Source organism: Ovis canadensis, chromosome 2, assembly GCF_042477335.2.
Source record: "Ovis canadensis isolate MfBH-ARS-UI-01 breed Bighorn chromosome 2, ARS-UI_OviCan_v2, whole genome shotgun sequence".
In the NCBI taxonomy this organism is placed as follows: domain Eukaryota; kingdom Metazoa; phylum Chordata; class Mammalia; order Artiodactyla; family Bovidae; genus Ovis; species Ovis canadensis.
The window spans coordinates 68,734,481-68,753,420 of NC_091246.1; the positions used below are offsets into that span (position 1 = coordinate 68,734,481).

Consider the following 18,940-nt stretch of genomic DNA (forward strand, 5'->3'; position numbering starts at 1 on the left):
ATAACACAGGGGCCTAATGAAACATCATGTTGCTGCTGAGTCCTGAAAGCCTCCTCCTTGTACCTTGTCAGCAGCAGAACCACCGGAAGCATCTCCTCTTGAGCATCTGACACCAACTTTTTAGCACAATTGCCTAAGGAATTTCTGAAGCAGTACTGAAGGGATCCATGATACCACTGTAACCACAGCAGCTATAGCAGCTGAAATTTCCATGATGACACAACAGCCACACTCAAAGAAGGGAGAAAGATGTCCTCCTCCATTAGAAGATAATGTTAATTAATGGGATGGGGCATTGCACTTCCAGCCTAGGGTCTTTTCCCCCTTGGAGTGACCATAGCTATATGCTTCAGTGACCAGGGTAGGTTTTCCCACCTTATCTTTGTCCCAGTGAAAAAGAATTGTTAAAGAGCCACTCCACCCAGAAATCCTTCAGTCTGCTTCCAGTTATCTCTATAGTATTTCATTTCCTCCCCATATCTGCCCCTTTCTGGTTTGCTGTTGGTGGAGAGTCAGTGTGGAAGTGATACAGGAATAACAGCGACAAAGAGAGAACGGGACTAGAATCCTGGCTAGCTCTATCAGCCGGTGGTCTTGAGTAAGTCACTTAAGCTCTCCAACCTTTAGTTTCCTAAAAAGTTTATGAAAATAATATACCCTGGCTTACTGGGCTGTTGTATCAGATCAGAAAATGTGAGAAGTGCTTTAAAAATTACAAATCACTGCTGCTGTAAAGCGGATACGACTGAGCGACTTCCCTTTCACTTTTCACTTTCATGCATTGGAGAAGGAAACGGCAACCCACTCCTGTGTTCTTGCCTGGAGAATCCCAGGGACGGGGGAGCCTGGTGGGCTGCCGTCTATGGGTCGTATAGAGTCGGACATGACTGAAGTGACTTAGCAGCAGCAGCACCTGCTGCTGTAAAGAGAATGTAAAGAGAACTCTTTTTCTAGGTTAAAGCTCTTAGTGAAAATGGTGCTGTGCTCTAATTTGTCCAACTTTCCAGATTTTGCCAAAGATTGCTGTATAATGCCAAAATGGCAGTGGTTTGTGGTGTAATGCTACATGTGTGTATATGTGTGTTAGTCACTTAGTCATGTCTGACTTTTTTGAGACCCAGTTGACTGCAACCCTCCAGGCTGCTCTGTCCATGGGATTCCCCAGACAAGAATACTGGAGTGGGTTGCTATGCCCTTCTCCAGGGGATCTTCCCAACCCAGGAATCAAACCTGAGTCTCCTAGCAATGCTACATATGTATTTTTAAATTGGGCAGTTAAAATTAATTTTACTTTTAAAACTTTGCCATGTCCTCTGAAATCACTACTAAACACACAGGTATGTTACATTTATCTTCTTCATGCTTCCCACTGAATGACTTTTTGACAAAAAAAAAAAAATACTCTTTCCTGGTTGGCCAATTTTAGAGTTTTAAGGTCCTGAAAGGAAGACCTTAGGGTAATCCAGGCCACTTTCTCCTTTTACTAAAAAAAGGGAGGTTAGAAAACTTGCTCAAGGTCACACAACCAGTAAATGGAGGAGCCAGGGTTTCAGCCTACCTTTTTTCTTCTGGCTCCAGGCTTGTAATCTTAGTTGAACCATATGAAACCACTGATAGCCATTCTTTGCTTTCATGTGAAATATTTGAACAATATCTCCTGTGACTTTGTATGGGTCCCCTAAACTGGCACAGAGCTTTACATAGAGTAGGTATCTGATAAATGTTTGATACATGAATTTTTTTTAAGCCCTGTGTAAATCAATGCAGGGAAATTTGCAAGATGCTAAGTACAAGCAGAGCTGCCAGATGTGGGTTTGGAGATCCTATGACATGTTGCAGCCAGGCGGGGAAGGAGGAACTGTACATTACCAACAGTTCTTTGGCAGCATCTGCCCTAGTCAAATACTGACTTAGGATGAATTCCAAGGGAACACAGCGTATGGCCCTGAAATCCATACAGTGTCACCTATCCGGCCCGTTGGCCCCCCCAGGCATATGAACCTGGAGACAGGGCAGGCTTGGAAGAGAGAGACTCTGCGAGATTGACTCACATGTTACTTCCCATACGAAATCCCAGTGATTTATCTGGAAAGCTTCAAGGTGAAAATATCACTGTGTAACATCTGAACCATATTTTGTAGAAGAAAGCATGCAGCCTAGAAAGCAGAAGATTTGGACTGGATAGACATTTCTTGCCATGAAAAAAATTACCTAGAATTACCCCACTTTTCTTTGTTTAAGTCATAGAGTTAGCTGTGAGCATGAGTTCAATAGTGGCTGAGCTGGGCAGCTGCTAGTCCAATCCATGCCCTTATATAAATTACAGGCAGTGCCCCCTCTGGGTGGACAAATTACACAGAAGCATCCTTCCTCTTGGCTGGTCTGGACTAGCCAAGAATGGCTATCAGTGGTTTCATATGGTTCATATGCTTCTCCTCCCCAATTAGGCCCCTGCCTTTGTGCAGTGCACTGACTACATAGCTGTACCCAGCTGCCCTACCCTTGGGAGCAAATCTCATCTAGACTTTTAAATAAACAACCAGCACTCTTGGAAACCAACAATTGCAAATGCTCATCTTGAAAAAATCAAGGTCAAATGGCTTCTTAAGTGTACTTTTAAAACACCTATCCAGCAAAAGTCACATTAGTGATGAGAAGCCTACTTGGAAACTGAAGACTGGCAAGCCAGTCCTCATCCAGATTTCAACTGTCAAGTTTGGAACAATGGACCTAGGTCATACACATTCCGTTTCCCTGTGTCTTTAGCCAAGATGGCTGCTGATGTCTGTTCACTCAACACCAGGCCTGGTTCTGGGATATTTTGAATTCAGACATACTCTACCCAGACAACAGGGGTAGTTTCCTCCCTCAGTTCCTGTGATAAGTTGCAGCTTTTTCCTTTAATAGTTAATTTTCCTGGGGACATCTGCCCTCCTGACTATACACACATGTTAGTACTTCAGTAGGGAGTTTACTGGGATGCCATTCCAGAATGCTTAGATTCTTATCACACATCTTAGCAGGTTGCTATCAATACTACCAACATTTTAGAAGATAGTCCTAAAGCAATCAGTTATGTCAGGAAAAGGTAATTCATTACAACAAAACCCAAATGAATCAGAAGGAGGTGAGTCAGAACTCCCCAACTAACCAAAAATAGTCTCTCTCTCTCTCTCCGAATCAGCCAACAGGTCATCACAAAGCACTGAATACATGTTTGGTGATCGGAAGGCAAACAGGCAAAATCACAGGAAAAGTACCCATCAGGAAAAGCAATTTTTAATCCATAATTTTCAAAGTATCTACCAAGAGGCCCAGTTATCTTTATTTCCCACAACTACAGTGCTGCAGAATGAGCACTGGAGTTGGAATCATAATCACAGCCATTGTAACATCCCACTGGGAATGTGACAGCACATAGGAAACTCAGCTCTTTCTCCGGAAAGCTAAACAACAGTGTAAGAACAGTTGATGGAAGAAAAACATGTACAGTAGTCTGATAAGACAGTTTCACCTGAGCCAGCCCCCATCCTCTCTTTAGGGCACAGCTTAAATATCACCTTCCCATGGAGAGCTTTCCAGAGCCCCAGCCTAGATTCGTTCCTTCTGCTGTCCTGTGCTTAGTTACTCAGTCGTGTCTGACTCTTTGTGACTCCATGACTAGCCTGCCAGGCTCCTCTGTTCATGGGGATTCTCCAGGCAAGAATACCTTGAGTGCCCTCCTCCAAGAGATCTTCCCAACCTTGGGATCAAACCCAGGTCTCCCACACTTCAGGCGGATTCTTTCCTGTCTGAGCCACAAGGGAAGCCCTCCTTCTGCTATGCACTTCCAAACAAGTGATTTCTCTGTAATGCTCTTCAGTAAACCCTGTAGTCATTACAAGTTTCATGGCAGTCTGTCTTTCCTGCTAGCAAGTCCTATGTGCTGCTATATCCTCGATGCCCAGCAAGCTGATTGGCATGTAGTAGATATTTGAAAACTAGTCATTCAATGGAGTCAGACACGAACGACTCAAACTTCTGCTACCTTCACCATGTTGTATTAAGGTAGGAGAGGAACATATATTTATTAAGAGGAATTTTTTTAACAACCACAACTTGTAACAGCATAAGGATTTCTTTCTTTTTTTTAATTTAATTTTTGGCTGTGCCATGTAGCATGTGGGATCTTAGTTCCATGATGAGGGGTCAAATCTGCAACCCTTGCATTAGAAATGCAGCGTTTTAACCACTGGACCACAAGGGAAGCCCAGAAAGAGAGTCTGTTAACCCAGATTTGATCACAGTATATATGTAGTGATAACACTTCACTCCCTAAACATGTGTGTCGCTTGATACAGGAGGACCATTAATGGGTTCTAACATTCAGATTTAACTAAATCTACAGGTGGGAGAAGAAGTCTGACTGAAGTGATATGTTCAATTCTACTTCTAGGTGTGCAAACCACACTCCAGCAAATGGCATGTTATAGGACAAGGGCTGTTAATATGACAGTCTCTTAGTTGCTTCATTGATTGGAACATAATAAAAGTTTAAGCTTGAAGTTACAGGCTGACCAGTTAACTCTGAATAGAGAGCCCCTCCAGAGCCCTAGATTTTTCAGCTGACATTATTCAGTTGCCTTCATGTGAGGCTGCCAGAAATGAGGCCTCAGTAAACCTCTATATCTGTTGACCAGGAGTTGGCAATACCATGGTATATATTAAAGCACCACATGTCAGACTAAAATGTGATTTCAAGATTGCCAATTTGCTATCTTTATTATTTCTAAACACTGAAATTAAAAAGTACAGACACCTCCCTGCATATTAAAATAACAACATTAAAAGCAAATTAACTTCAGAATCAGTCTTCAAAGTGTACTTTTTCTCTGAACTAATTTCAAATGGCTCTTTTTTCCAGGTTGAGGACGACATCAAAATGTTTCCACACAGCCTGCATAACTTGAAGAGGTATTAATAAGCTCAGAGTTAGTCTGACATAATCAAATTGGATTTGGTTTTCCACATCAGCTAACTGGTATGCATTTATTTACATCAGTTTTTTTTTTTTTAATTATCAGCTGAACTTCTACTTGCAAATTACTTCAGCACTCATAGAATTTAATGATTTTGATCTTGGTAAACAGAAATATGGGAGCTGGATGAGTCATAAAGAGAGACTCAATTGGTTAAATTTTGCTCATAAAGTATCAAGGTTTCTCATTTCAAAGCTAATTTTCAAATTACAGGTCACAGTTCTGGATTGAGGTCCATTCTGGTGGCAATATGCCTTCACTTGGTGCTGGTACCATCTGTCAAGTTGTCTTTCTTTCACAGAACTGGAATTGGAGCACCCCTTCTCCCAGAGCCAGGAGAGTCTCATAGTTAGGGGTATAAGGAGGGGATGAGGAAGGACAATGGTAAGAGAAAATCTGGGTATCCATAACGCCCCCCAGGATAGTGACTGTTGAGGGAAGAGAGAATGTGCCAAACACCAGGGAAAATATTGATATTTGCACGATGAGTCCATCCTTGAGAAAAGACTGGGCCACCCTTTATGCAACTATTAATCAACAACTATACCCCTATTCTTAGAGTAGCTAGCTATTGGCTACTATTTCTACTTGCATTTGAAGTAACCATCATCATTCATTCATGTTACTAGATTTTACCAACCAGAAAATAACCAGTGACATATCCTCTTGGGACCACGAAGGATGAGCTTCTATTACTGAACCACACCTCATTCAACTGCTATTTCTAAATCAGAGTCTCTCTTGGGTCCTGTTTAGTGGAAGGCACACATCAACTTTTCTCTTCATGCCCACAGTCACAAAAATATCAGACGCTTAGAGGCAGCCATAATAAATTCCATGAGATCTGACAGGCCACAGTAAGGCCAGTGAAGTCGCCGGGAATTCATGTGAGGGGTTTCCCTCTTGCTCCTTTTTTTTTTTTTTTCCAATTTGCTTGTGCCAGGATCTTTTAGTTGTAGCACGTGGAATCTAGTTCCCTGACGGGGAATTGAACTCAGGCCCCCTGCATTGGGAATGCAAAGTCTTAGCCACAGGATCACCAGGGAAGTCCCTCCTTCTTGCTCCCTGACTGAGGCTCCGCAGAATCTCACAGGCAGGACAGACTTTGCTGAACTTTTTCGTAGCAGTGGAGTGGACGGGGGTGGGGGATGGGGGAGTGGCTTATCACCAGAACAGGATTTTAATTTCATTTTCGATGGAGAAACATTTCTTCTTTATCTCTAGAGATACATGTGAAACAACTTTATTTTCCCACGGTCTGTTCCCTGACTCTGACCTCAAATGAAGGACAAAAAGGAAACAGAGCTGCCTTAAAAATCCTTTTTCTATTTGAAGCGAAGTGTGTGTGTGACAGAGGACAGAGGATGTTGGGGGAAGCAGAGAAATGTGAGTTTGAATCAATTCACAGATAACGCAGAAACTGAGGGGCTTTCCCATGTCTTCACGTGACACCCTGCAAAGCTGTATGTTGTTGAATTCTTTCCCCTGCTTTTCTTACCAAGACAGAGAAGCCTGGCAAGCTACATAGGGTCACAAAGAGTTGGACACTACTGAAGCAACTTAGTTCATAGTTCATTAAATGCCCAAGGCTGTTCTTTTAATATAACTTATTTAAGTTAATCATTTATTAATGTGTATTATATACTAGGACTTTATATGCATTATCTGATTGAATTCTCCCAACGGCTGTATGAGGCGGCCACAATTACTATTCCTATTTCCACAGACAAGATAGAAAGGCACAAGGAAGCTGAGTAACTTGACTAAGATCATCCAGCCAGCACATGGCATCAACTGCACAAGTCCATGTACTACAAACCACTGAATGGTACACTTTAAATGGGTGAATTGCATGTTACATGTATTATTTATCTCAGTGAAGCTGTCATAAATTTATATTAAAAAACTGCACCACTAGGTTTAGGAGATATAAGCTATTATATACAGAATGGATAATAACAAGATCCTACTGTATAGCCCAAAGAACTTTATTTAGTATCCTATGATGAATCATAATGGAAAAGAATATTTTAAAAAAGAATGTACATGTGTGTATAAATGAATCAATTGCTGTATAGCAGAAATTAATACAACATTGTAAATCAACTATACTTCAGTAAAAAAAACTGCACCATGAGAAAAACCAATTATATGCATTTGATAGGCTCTCAAGAAACGTCTCAAGAAATATGGTTTTTCCAGTAGTCATGTATGGATGTGAGAGTTGGACTGTGAAGAAGGCTGAGCGCCAAAGAATTGATGCTTTTGAACTGTGGTGTTGGAGAAGACTCTTGAGAGTCCCTTGGACTGCAAAGAGATCCAACCAGTCCATCCTAAAAGAAATCAGTCCTGAATATTCATTGGAAGGACTGATGCTGAAGCTAAAACTCCAATACTTTGGCTACCTGATACAAAGAACTGACTCATCTGAAAAGACCCTGCTGCTGGGAAAGATTGAAGGCAGGAGGAGAAGGGGATTACAGAGGATGAGATGCTTGGATGGCATCACTGACTCAATGGATATAAGTTTGAGCAAGCCCCGGGAGTTGGTGATGGACAGGGAAGCCTGGCGTGCTGCAGTCCAAGGTGTCACAAAGAGTCGGACATAACTGAGTGATTGAACTGACTGAACTGACAAGAAATATCTATTGAATAAATGCACCAAAGCATTTTATTTTATAGCTATCTTAAAATAATACCAGTTTATTTAAATTCAAATATGTCTTTTAGGAATGGATAGTGGAGAAGGCGATGGCACCCCACTCCATTACTCTTGCCTGGAAAATCCCATGGACGGAGGAGCCTGGTAGGCTGCAGTCCATGGGGTCGTGAAGAGCTGGACATGACTAAGCGATTTCCCTTTCACTTTTCACTTTCATGCATTGGAGAAGGCAATGGCAACCTACTCCAGTGTTCTTGCCTGGAGAGTTCCAGGGACAGGGGAGCCTGGTGGGCTGCCGTCTATGGGATCACACAGAGTTGGACACAACTGAAGTGACTTAGCAGCAGAAGCAGCAGTGTATCTTGCAACCATGCCTCAATTTCCCCAGCCTCAATTGTCCCCAGAAGTGAATGGTGATAATCCTGACATCCCAGGAATTCTGAGACATAGGCCTCGGGAGTGAAAGCTTAGCAATGGCCCCACCTGTGGAGGAATTTCTCCTGTGTGCCACCAGGACCATCTGTGGTGAAAGAACAATCTACGATTTGCTGACACTAGGTATGAACCTGAATGTTAACTGATCTCCCAAAACCCCCAGTGAGTTCAACCCAGACCCGCAGGAAGCTCCAGTGTGACTCTGGGACACCAGCTGATGAGGGTATCACTTGGGTCCTAGAATCTGGGAAGATGAACAGCCACCCTTCCTTCATTACCAAAGAAACTCCCAAGAGCAGGTTCTGATAGTATTTATGGTCACCTTTGAGCTCATACGAAAGTGAAAGTGAAGTCACTCAGTTGTGTCCAACTCTTTGCAACCCCATGGACTGTAGCCCACCAGGCTCCTCTATCAGTGGAATTTTCCAGGCAAGAGTACTGGAGTGGGTTGCCATTTCCTTCTCCAGGGGATCTTCCTGACCCAGGGATTGAACCCAAGTCTCCTGCATTGCAGGCTGACGCTTTACCGTCTGAGCCACTAAGGAAATCCAGATGAAAGAATATGGAAAAAAATCAATAAATTCTATAGTGAAAATGGAAACCAATATTCAGGGTTGAAGGGGAGGGACATGGAATAAATCAAAGGCCACATTTGAAATCCAGTTGAAGAATTAGCCTGCTATGAAAGATTAAAGAGGAGTCAAGAAACAAGCACCCAAATGCTGAGGCCACTGAAGAAGACACAAAGCAGAGTGTTAGTGGATTTAACAGCAAAACAAATGAGCTCAAGCTCTGCATAAGGAGATCCAGTTCAGAACCTACCAACGACTAGACAATCCCTTCAAGGAATCGTTTTCAAGACTGCCTCATCGGGGAAGAAAAAACTTCTCAGGGATACTTTAGAAAGCATGTATTTTACGACTCTTGAGTTCTACAGCAACAACAACAAAACGAGTCTTAGATTAGGGAAGTTTGTTCTGAGGACTCTGTATGAAATAGAAGTTAGAATATGGTACAAACCGGAACAGAGTTTTATCTGAGGCATGGAGGTTCAAAGATGTGCTGAGCTCCTGGCTTCACATCTCCAGGACTCACTGGCATTATTTTAGAGAGAATTCAATCCGGTCTACAAGAAAGCATTCTTGTGCAAAACAAATCAGAGCCATGAAAGATGCATGGTGCATTCCCTGTGTAAAGGCTAGGAGTTTTTGTATATGTTATTTCATTCTATTTCTAAAACAACTCTGTGACCCAGATGTTTTACAGATGAGAAAGAAACCAGAGACCAAAGAAATCTAACAACTCTCCCAACTAGTAGGTGGTGGGAGCAGGATTCAATTCTGGGCCTTCAAACTTCTTCATGACTAGTTTTTCCACTATCCTACACCTTTCTAAAGGAAGACTGTGATGAACTTGTCCAGCTATGGAAGGCCTTCTAGAATGAAAGACTGACATTTTGACAGAGATGAAAGATCACTGTAAAACTAAAGCGGACTAGACTAAGAATACAACCAGAGTAACAGGAGGGCACTGAGCTTTGGAACATCAGCAAGTCAGAGGACCCTAGGACAAGGACTAAGTATAAAACACTAGTCAAAGTAAAAACAGCAATATCTACCATTATATCTAGTCCCCTCAAACTACAGCGTCTGATTTATTTTGTTGTCTGTAGTTGATGAAGCATGTATAAGAAGGTAAGAACTGGGGAATTTTATAATGGAACTTTTCTTAACATTACCCAGAATGTCTTATTCAGACTATAAATGATAAAATATGTTCCCAGAGTGACCAACATTGCCAAAATTGAGAAGAAAAATAATTGTAATCACTTTCCATGTCTCTTACACAATTCACAGAGATGAGATCACAGAAGAAATTGTGGTCGATTTTGCCACTTATCTTTCATGATACTTCTCAACCATAGATTTTCTTTTTGGGGTTGTGGGGCAAAATTTCCAATTTTTTCTTCCCCTATCAGGAGCAACAAACCCATCTGGCTAAGCTCCCTTCATTCCTCAAAGACATAAGGTAACAAAAGGTGAAACATCCCTGCACCTGCGGGTCCCAAGGAAAAGTTGTTGGAAACTTTTCTGAATCTGTCACCCATCGTGGCCGCTACATAGAGAGACTCAGGCTGCAAATATTTCAGGAAGAAATGTTGAGTCTAAATCCATTCATGGTGTTGAGGCCGATCAGTTACCAGGGGAAAGAAGACTGGACAGAGAGCCAGGGCCACATGTTCTAATCCGCCCACTGCCATTAAGTACGTAGGTAATCTTCACCAAGGGCTTTCCTCTCTGCTGGCTACAGGGCTCTCATTTATAAAATGAAGGGATCACAGTAGACTGCCCCTGAAGACCTCTCCAGTTGTAGGACATTTTGCACTTCCCCTGGCCTCATCATTTGATAACCTGTTCTGGCAATGTCCTAGCAAGTACCTGTTTCTTGGTCACGGTGCCATCCACAGGGTCCACATATTCAAAGCTGTCTGTCTTCGCCACACTGTACACGTGGCTCCCCACAGCAAACTGCTGGCCGATGAAGGACTTATCTGTGAGCAAGGCCTCCAGGTCCCTCATGATGTAATAGGTCGTCTTGGGCTCTAATCCCTCATAGTCAAACCTGGTGAGGGGGACAGGACACAGGCTAAAGACAAATCTAATCGGAGAAACAGCAGCCAGGCAGGCCTCGCGGGTTGTCTAATCACTGGTTTTGTTTGGGAAGAACAGCACAGAAAAGCGCCCACACCTGGTCAACCTCTTCCCCTGGTCCCTCACTCATTCCCACAGCAGCAGCAGCATCCTGTAAACATTAAATCATGGCCATCCTTTCCTTTGAATCCCTCTAAAAGTGCCCATCATCTTGAGATTAAAATTTAAAACACTCACCACAGTCTATAAAGTCCTGTGGGATATGACATGCCCACCTCCTTGACTTGGCTGTGTCTCACTTTGGCCCTTGTTCACTATGCTCCAGCCATACAGGCCTCCTCTCCAGTCCTCAAAGATGCTCCACCCTCTGGGCCTTTGCTCTTGCTGTTTCCTCTCCCTGGTACAGTCTTCTCCAGGCTATTCCAATTGCTGATGCATTTCCTTCCTTCAGTTTTCAGATTTACTGTCACCCCTAGAAACACTTTCTCTGACAAGACCTCTAAGGCACCTCGCCTCTGTCTCTCCCCGTCGCTCATCATCCTTTACATCTTCTTTTGGTAGTTATCCCAATCTGTATTTACTTTGTTTATATATTAATTTACTTATTTCTTGTCTTTGCTCATGAGGACTGTAAGCCCCAGGAGGGCAGAGATCTACTCTGTTTCGTTCTCTCTGTTGCTTCCGATAAGTAGTGGTTTTTGTAAGCAATGGAATGAATATGGGAGGAGGTGAAGGCAGAAAGTGAGGAGAGAGAGGAATCAAGGCAGGGAGGAGAGAGAGGAATCAAGGCAGGGAAGAGAGATGGGGAAGGGAACTCAATGTACCATAAAATTCTCTTGGAAACTTGGAAGAAATATTACAATTGTTTCTTTAAAAAAAAAAAAAAAAAGGTCCTCCTAGCCAAGAACATCACATATAACAATGGGGCTGGGAGGCGATTAGACGGGGGGAAAAGACTAAAAATAACACCTATCTCATTTGTTGTTGCTGGGTTTAAATAGGATAATACATACCAAGTAGTTGGCACAATGCCAGACACTGGTGCTTAAAGCTCTTACTTTTATTCTTAGTCACTATCATAAAGAAACTATAGAGTCTTTCCCAGTGTCAGATGGGTTTGGCCAAGTCCTAATGGCATACTCAGGGAGGTCTGTTTAAGAAGGAAATACTAGAAGGGGCAGCTGTGCTCAAGTGGTGGGATCTCAAATTTGGGCTCTCTTTAACACAGGGAACGGAGAAGGCAATGGCACCCCACTCCAGTACTCTTGCCTGGAAAATCCCATGGGCGGAAGTAACACAGGGAAGGTGAGTTCTCAGAGTGAACTAAAGAAGGAAGATCTGAATAGTTGACAGTTTTTCTCCACCCAAGATCTTTTGAGACTTCAGTAGACATCACGTTATTCACCAACATGGACTGATACCGTGTCTACCAATGGGTCCCCTGCACCTACATCCCTTTCTTCTGTTCTCTCCCTCCTACAGAAGGTGTGTCCTCCCAGCCTGAGGAAAAAAAAAAAAAAAAACAAACAGGGAACTCTCTCAGAACATTCTTTCTCAGCTTGTGTTCTAAGCCTAGATTCTCTTTATCAGTAGTTTGTTGGGAAGGTAAAGACCCAACCAAGCAGAAAAGGGCATGAGGACGAGATAAGAGGCTCTAGTAAGAGACAGAGAGGCTCTGAAAGAGTCTTAGAAGTTGAGAAAATACACGAACGTGACAGGTCACGCTCAGCCGTGGCTGAGACCATCAGACCAGCTGCCCCAACACTCATCTTCATACACGAGCAAGTTCTATCACAACTTCCCCTCACTCCCCCAAACAAGCCCCTCTGACCATCACCACTACCAACACACGTTCAAGGAAAGAAATTTTAAAATGGAGAATTCTTTCTGGGGTTCACTCATACAGGGAAAATCATCTAGGTTCTCAGATACAACTTCAGGCTCAGTATCAGTTAAACCAAATTTGATTGTCTCCTGCCCACTAAGAAAACAGGCTATAAATAGTTCTCCTTCACAAGCATTGCAACCTACCTCTCCCGGGGGGCTGGAGGAAATGTTTGCTTTCATTTTACCTCCTCCCTCCTCCCTTTTTCTTTATCTCTGTGATCTCTTTGGACAGAAACCTGAATCATAATTGAATGCCCTACAAGAATCTATATCTCCACTGTATTATATTCTCTAATATGGTATTTGTTATGAAAAAAGTAATTATCATGTAAGCTCTTGGCCACAAAAAAATGAACTGTATTATAAATACACTTATCATAACACCATGTCTTCAAAATGCTGGCAGAAAGCTAGATAATCATTCCACAAATTATGAGGAACACATCCCCGACTCAAAGTGCTTTCACTAAGCCAGAGGCTGGCAATCAAAATATATTTTATCAGGTTGGATTTTATGGCACAGCTTCAGACAATAAAAGGATTTTCTGTGCCAACTGGCCCCTCTGGTATGCCAAAAGAGCCCACAAGAATCAGGATTTGGGGTGGCTGTTAGAAATACTAGTGAATAAAAAAGTTCCTACCTGCCTTTACAGTTTTTATTTTATAACACAATGAATAATTCGAGATGATTTGCAGGCTGTCACATTCTTAGCCTTCTTAATTAGATAGGAACCAAGAATGTGAGGCTCTCCATTTCCCAGAGCACTGCAGCCTCTTGGATTTTAATGAGTAATATGGCAAGCCTCCTTATTCTCTGATGTTTATCTAAGTAAATGACCTCTTAAGAGAAGAAACAATCACCTTATAAGGGAAGTCTAAAGCTTTCTTTCTGTCCCTTAAGCTCTTGAAATGCAACCAAACCTCCAAGTAGTTAACTATTCAAAAGCAAAGCAAATGAGGTACAGTGTCTGTTGTTAATACACTGAGAGCTGCTGAGACTACCCAAAGATTATCTGCCCTAATTCCACAGCCTCACAGTTAACATCTTTTAAGACCACTGCTCCTCCTAAACCATGGTTTGGCACTATTTATACATGAATAGCATCTCTAGGTACACACATCTAGCTGCCAGCCACAAGCCAAAGACTGTCCCCCTTGCTTGCAGGGGACAGGAAGGTAGTTGAGATTCCCAGCCCACTAACAGTCACTTTGTGCACCATTAGTGGGGAGGTAAGACAAAGAATGGTAGGGAGAGGATTACAAAAATCACCCTGACCTGTGGCAGCTTCTGTCTCTTCCCCCATTTCCTTGATAAGTATGGGTGGAAAACCAACAAGAAAAACCCCTGGTCTGACTGTACAACTCTTAATGGCTGCCAGAGGACCTTTTGAGGTTCTACAGTTCAAATTTCATCTCAGGATGGCTGCCCACTGTATAGGCACTGATGAAAAGATTACAGACAGGAGTCACCAGAGGTAGAGAAAGTTGTATTCTCTAATTTGGTACTACCTTGATACCACCTGCAACCTCTCAGGGGTTATCTCGCTCTAGCCTCTGTATTCCTCAGATCTTCCTGAAAGATGCTTCCTTCATAGGATTCTAGTCCCCCCGCTCCTTTTTTTTTTAACTTTTCTAAAAGGAATTTCCTAAGGTCCATATGGAGACCCTTAGCCTTCTCACCTGCAATAGTAGTGGCGGCCAAATTTGGCCCAGTGATCTCGGACAATTTCCTCCACACTCTGCTTCCGGGCAGCAATAATGGAGAGCCAGACCAAGACAGCCCAGAGGCCATCTTTCTCCCGGAGGTGATCAGAGCCTATGGGAGAAAGAAATATTATTCTGAAGATTTGCTCATGGGGGAAAAATTAAAGCTAAATGAACTATTAAGACAGTTAGATCTTGAGTGGTATATTGAAATGATAGCATATATATTGATATTTATTGTGTTAAATATATACCCCATAATATACCTGTATTTCCAAACATATGCAAGTGAAATTCAAATAAAATAAATAATATAAAAAATGAAAACCCTGGAAATTGTTGAAAGGATCAGAGAGCCAACCTGATGTCACATTTGACTAACGGTATTGTTCATTCAGCAAATATTTGGTGATCCTTACACTACACCAACATTGGGGGAGGTGATAGGGATCCAGCAGTGAAAAAGATAGCTCTTTATTCATAAAGTTGGAGTTCAAGTAGGCAGGGACAAGCAATAGAAAAGTAGACAAAAGAACAAGATGAATCAAACAAGCACAAGGATGGTGACAAAAATTAAACTGGGTAATGCTGCCACAGAGCATGACATCAGCAAAGGCTGCTTTATTAGAGCAGCATGACTTTCCTAGAGCAGGCTGAATGGCATCCTATGTTCCCCCTGCCAAAGATAGGCCACTGCTCCCCGTGGCCCACCACGAACCTGTGAAGGTAAGCTTGTTTGGGAAAACAGTCCTGCCGATATAATTAAGGATGCTGAGATGAGATCAGCCTGGATTATCCAGGTAGGCCCTAAATGCAATGACAAGTGTTCTTAGAAGAAAAGACAGGGGATAAATACAAAATAGTAGTTTATGTGAAGACTGAGGCAGAGAGTGGAATGGAGTTCAGTTCAGTCGCTCGGTCAAGCCCAGCTCTTTGCGACTCCATGGACTGCAGCACGCCAGGCCTCCCTGTCCATCATCAACTCCCGGAGTTTACTCAAACTCATGTCCATTGAGTCGGTGATGCCATCCAACCATCTCACTCTCTGCTGTCCCCTTTTCCTCCTGCCTTCAATCTTTCCCAGCATCAGGGTGTTTTCCAAGCAATCAGTTTTTCGCATCAGGTGCTGAGTTTCAGCTTTAGCATCAGTCCTTCCAATGAATATTCAGGACTGATTTCCTTTAGGATGGACTGGTTGGATCTCCTTGCAGTCCAAGGGACTCTCAAGAGTCTTCTCCAACACCACAGTTCAGAAGCACCAATTCTTCGGTGCTCAGCTTTCTTTATAGTCCAACTCTCACATCCATACATGACTACTGGAAAAACTATGGCCTTGACTAGACGGACCTTTGTTGGCAAAAATGTCTCTGCTTTTGAATATGCTGTCTAGATTGGTCATAGCTTTTCTTCTAAGGAGCAAGAGTCTTTTAATTTCATGGCTGCAGTCACCATCTGCAGTGATTTTGGAGCCCCCCAAAATAGAATTTCTCACTGTTTCCACTGTTTCTCCATCTATTTGCCATAAAGCGATGGGATCAGATGTCATGATCTTAGTTTTCTTAATTTTAAGTTTCACCACCTTTTTCATTGAGAGTGGAGTTATGCTGCTATAAACCAAGGAATGGATGGAGCCACTAGAAACTGAAAGAGGCAAGAAAAGATTTTCCCCTCAAGCCTTCAGAGGAAGCATGGCTCTACCAAAACCTTGATTTGAGACTCTTGGCCTCCAGAATGATAAGAAAATTAATTCCTGTTGTTCTAAGCCACCCCGTTTTGGGTAAATTTTTGTGGCAGCCTTAGGAAACAAATACAGGGAGTCAGGGTTAGCCCCACAGGGGTGATGACATCTGATCTGATACCTGAGAAGAGTCAGCCCTGCAGAGATCTCAGGACAAAGTCTTCCATGCTGAGGGACAGCAGTACAAAGTCCTGAGGCAGGAAGGAACTGGGAAGCTTATTCCTACAGCTATTTACAAACAGAGGTAGCTTGTATTGAGGCATTCACACAATGAAGCATGCAGGCTAAACACGTAGCTTCTAGTGCAAAAGGAACCCAGAGGAATGTGCTGCAGGCTCATTTAAGTACCTGTCTATTGGCCAATTGTAACTTTTTCTGGAAGTGAATAAAGTCCTAAACACAAAGGAATGCGTTGTAGTATAAGAAAGATGGTTCAGCGGGAAAGGCTTGAGGAGGGTTTTGGAATCAGGGTTTAAAATCAAACTTTGCTACTTCTCAGGTGTGTGAGAAGTTACTGAAAAATTGTTAACCTGAGTCTAGGGTTCTCATTTGTAAAATGGGGACACCATGGCCCATCTTGAGGGGTTGTCTTTTGAATTTAATCAAGTTCAGAGGGAAGGCTCTGGAGTCAAATTGTTTGAAGTTCAAATTCTGGCTCAGCCACTGACCTTTGCTGGCCTCATCTCTAACACAGGGAAAGAACAGCCCTTATCCCATGGGTTACTATCAAGAGGAAGTGACTAGATTATGCCTAGGTATTAAGGTGAATGACTGGGTTACCACAAGTGGTGGTGGTGGTGGTGGTTGTTCTTATTGGTAATTCACACAAAGCACCAACATGGTGCTGATTCAATACACACTTTGAGACAGAGTGTTCTCAGTTATTCACATACTTTTTATCCTCTGACTTTAGCAAACAGCAATGTCTTAAGAAACAACTATGGACCAAGGTTCATAACACTATATAGGAGGTGGTAACCAAAACCATCCCCAAGAAAAAGAAGTGCAAGAAAGCAAAGTGGTTGTCTGAGGAGACCTTACAAATAGCCGAGAAAAGAAGAGAAGTGAAAGGTAAAGGAGAAAGGGAAAGATATTCCCAATTGAATGCAGAGTTCCAGAGAATAGCAAGGAAAGATAAGAAAGCCTTTTTAAGTGAACAATGCAAAGAAATAGAAGGAAACAATAGAATGGAAAAGACAAACAGTTCTCTTTAAGAGAACTGGAGATACCAAGGGAACATCTTATGCAATGACAGGCACAATAAAGGACAAAAACAGCAAGGGCCTAAGAGAAGTGGAAGATATTAACAAGAGGTGGCAAGAACACACAGAAGAACTGTACAAAAAAGCTTTTAATGACCTAGATAACCATGATGGTGTGGTCACTCACCTAGAGCCAGACATTCTGGAGTGTGAAGTCAAGTGGGCCTTAGGAAGCATCACTACAAATAAAGCTAGTGGAAGTAATGGAATTCCAGGTGAGCTATTTCAAATCCCAAAGGATAATGCTGTTAAAGCACTACACTCATTATGCCAGCAAATTTGGAAAACTCAGCAGTGGCCACAGGACTGGAAAAGGTCAGTTTTCACTTCAGTCCCAAAGAAAGACAATGCCAAAGAATGTTCAAATTACTGTACAAACACACTCATTTCACATGCTAGCAAGATTATATTCAAAATCCTTTGAGCTAGGCTTCAGTAGTACGTGGATCAAGAATTTCCATGTGTACAAGATCAATTTAGAAGAGGCAGAGGTACCAGAGATCAAATTGTCAACATATACTGGATCATAGAAAAAGCAAGGGAATTAAAAAAAAAAAAATCTACTTTTGCTTCACTGACTACTCTAAAGCCTTTGACTATGTGGATCACAACAAACTGTAGAGAAAATTCTTAAAGAGATGGGAATACTAGAGCACATTATCTGCCTCCTGAGAAACCTGTATGTAGGATAAGATGCAACAGTCAGAACTGGACATGGAACAACAAACAAGTTCAAAACTGGGAAAGGAGTATGGCAAGGCTGTATATTGTCACCCTGCTTATTTAACTTCTGTGCAGAATATGTCATGTGAAATGCTGTATGGATGACTCACAGGCTGGAATCAAGATTACCAGGAGAAATAACAACTTCAGATATGCTGCTGATACCACTCTAATGACAGAAAGTGAAGAGGAAGTAAAGATCCTCTTGATGAAGGTGAAAGAGGAGAGTGAAAAAGCTGGCTTAAAATTCAACATTCAAGAAACAAAGGTCATGGCATCCAGTCTCATCACTTCACGGCAAATAGATGGGGAAAAAGTGAAAACAGTGGCAGATTTCATATTCTTGGGCTTCAAAATCACTACGGACAGTGACTACAGCCATGAAATAAAAAGATGCTTGCTCCTTGGAAGAAAAGCTATGGCAAACCTAGACAGTATATTAAAATGCAGAGACATCACTTTGCCCACAAAGGTCAATATAGTTAAAGCTATGATTTTTCCCATAGTCACATATGGATGTGTGAGAGCTGGACCATAAAGAAAGCTGAGAGCTGGATTATAAGGAAGACTGAGTGCTGAAGAACTGATGTTTCCAAACTGTGGTATTAGAGAAAACTCTCAGGAGTCCCTTGGACATCAAGGAGATTAAACTAGTCAATCATAAGGGAAATCAACCCTGAATATTCATGGAAGGATTGATGCTAAAGCTGAAGCTCCAAAACTTTGGCCACCTGATACAAAGGACCAGCACATTGGAAAAGACCCTGATGCTGGGAAAGATTGTGGGCAAGAGGAAAAAGGGGCGATAGAGGATGAGATGGTTGAATGGCATCACTGACTCAATGGACATGAATTTGAGC

At 42.3% G+C, this 18,940-nt stretch overlaps 1 protein-coding gene across 1 annotated transcript in view; it reads right to left on the reverse strand.

Annotated features, from left to right (window-relative positions):
* PGM5 (phosphoglucomutase 5) overlaps window positions 1-18,940 on the reverse strand; it is a 206,777-nt gene that overhangs the window by 43,723 nt on the left and 144,114 nt on the right. Inside the window, exons 8-9 of the mRNA XM_069576376.1 lie at window positions 14,334-14,469; window positions 10,554-10,737 (exon numbers count right to left, since the gene is read on the reverse strand). Of these exons, the coding sequence (XP_069432477.1) occupies window positions 10,554-10,737; window positions 14,334-14,469 (320 nt within the window). The remainder of the gene's footprint in view (window positions 1-10,553; window positions 10,738-14,333; window positions 14,470-18,940) is intronic.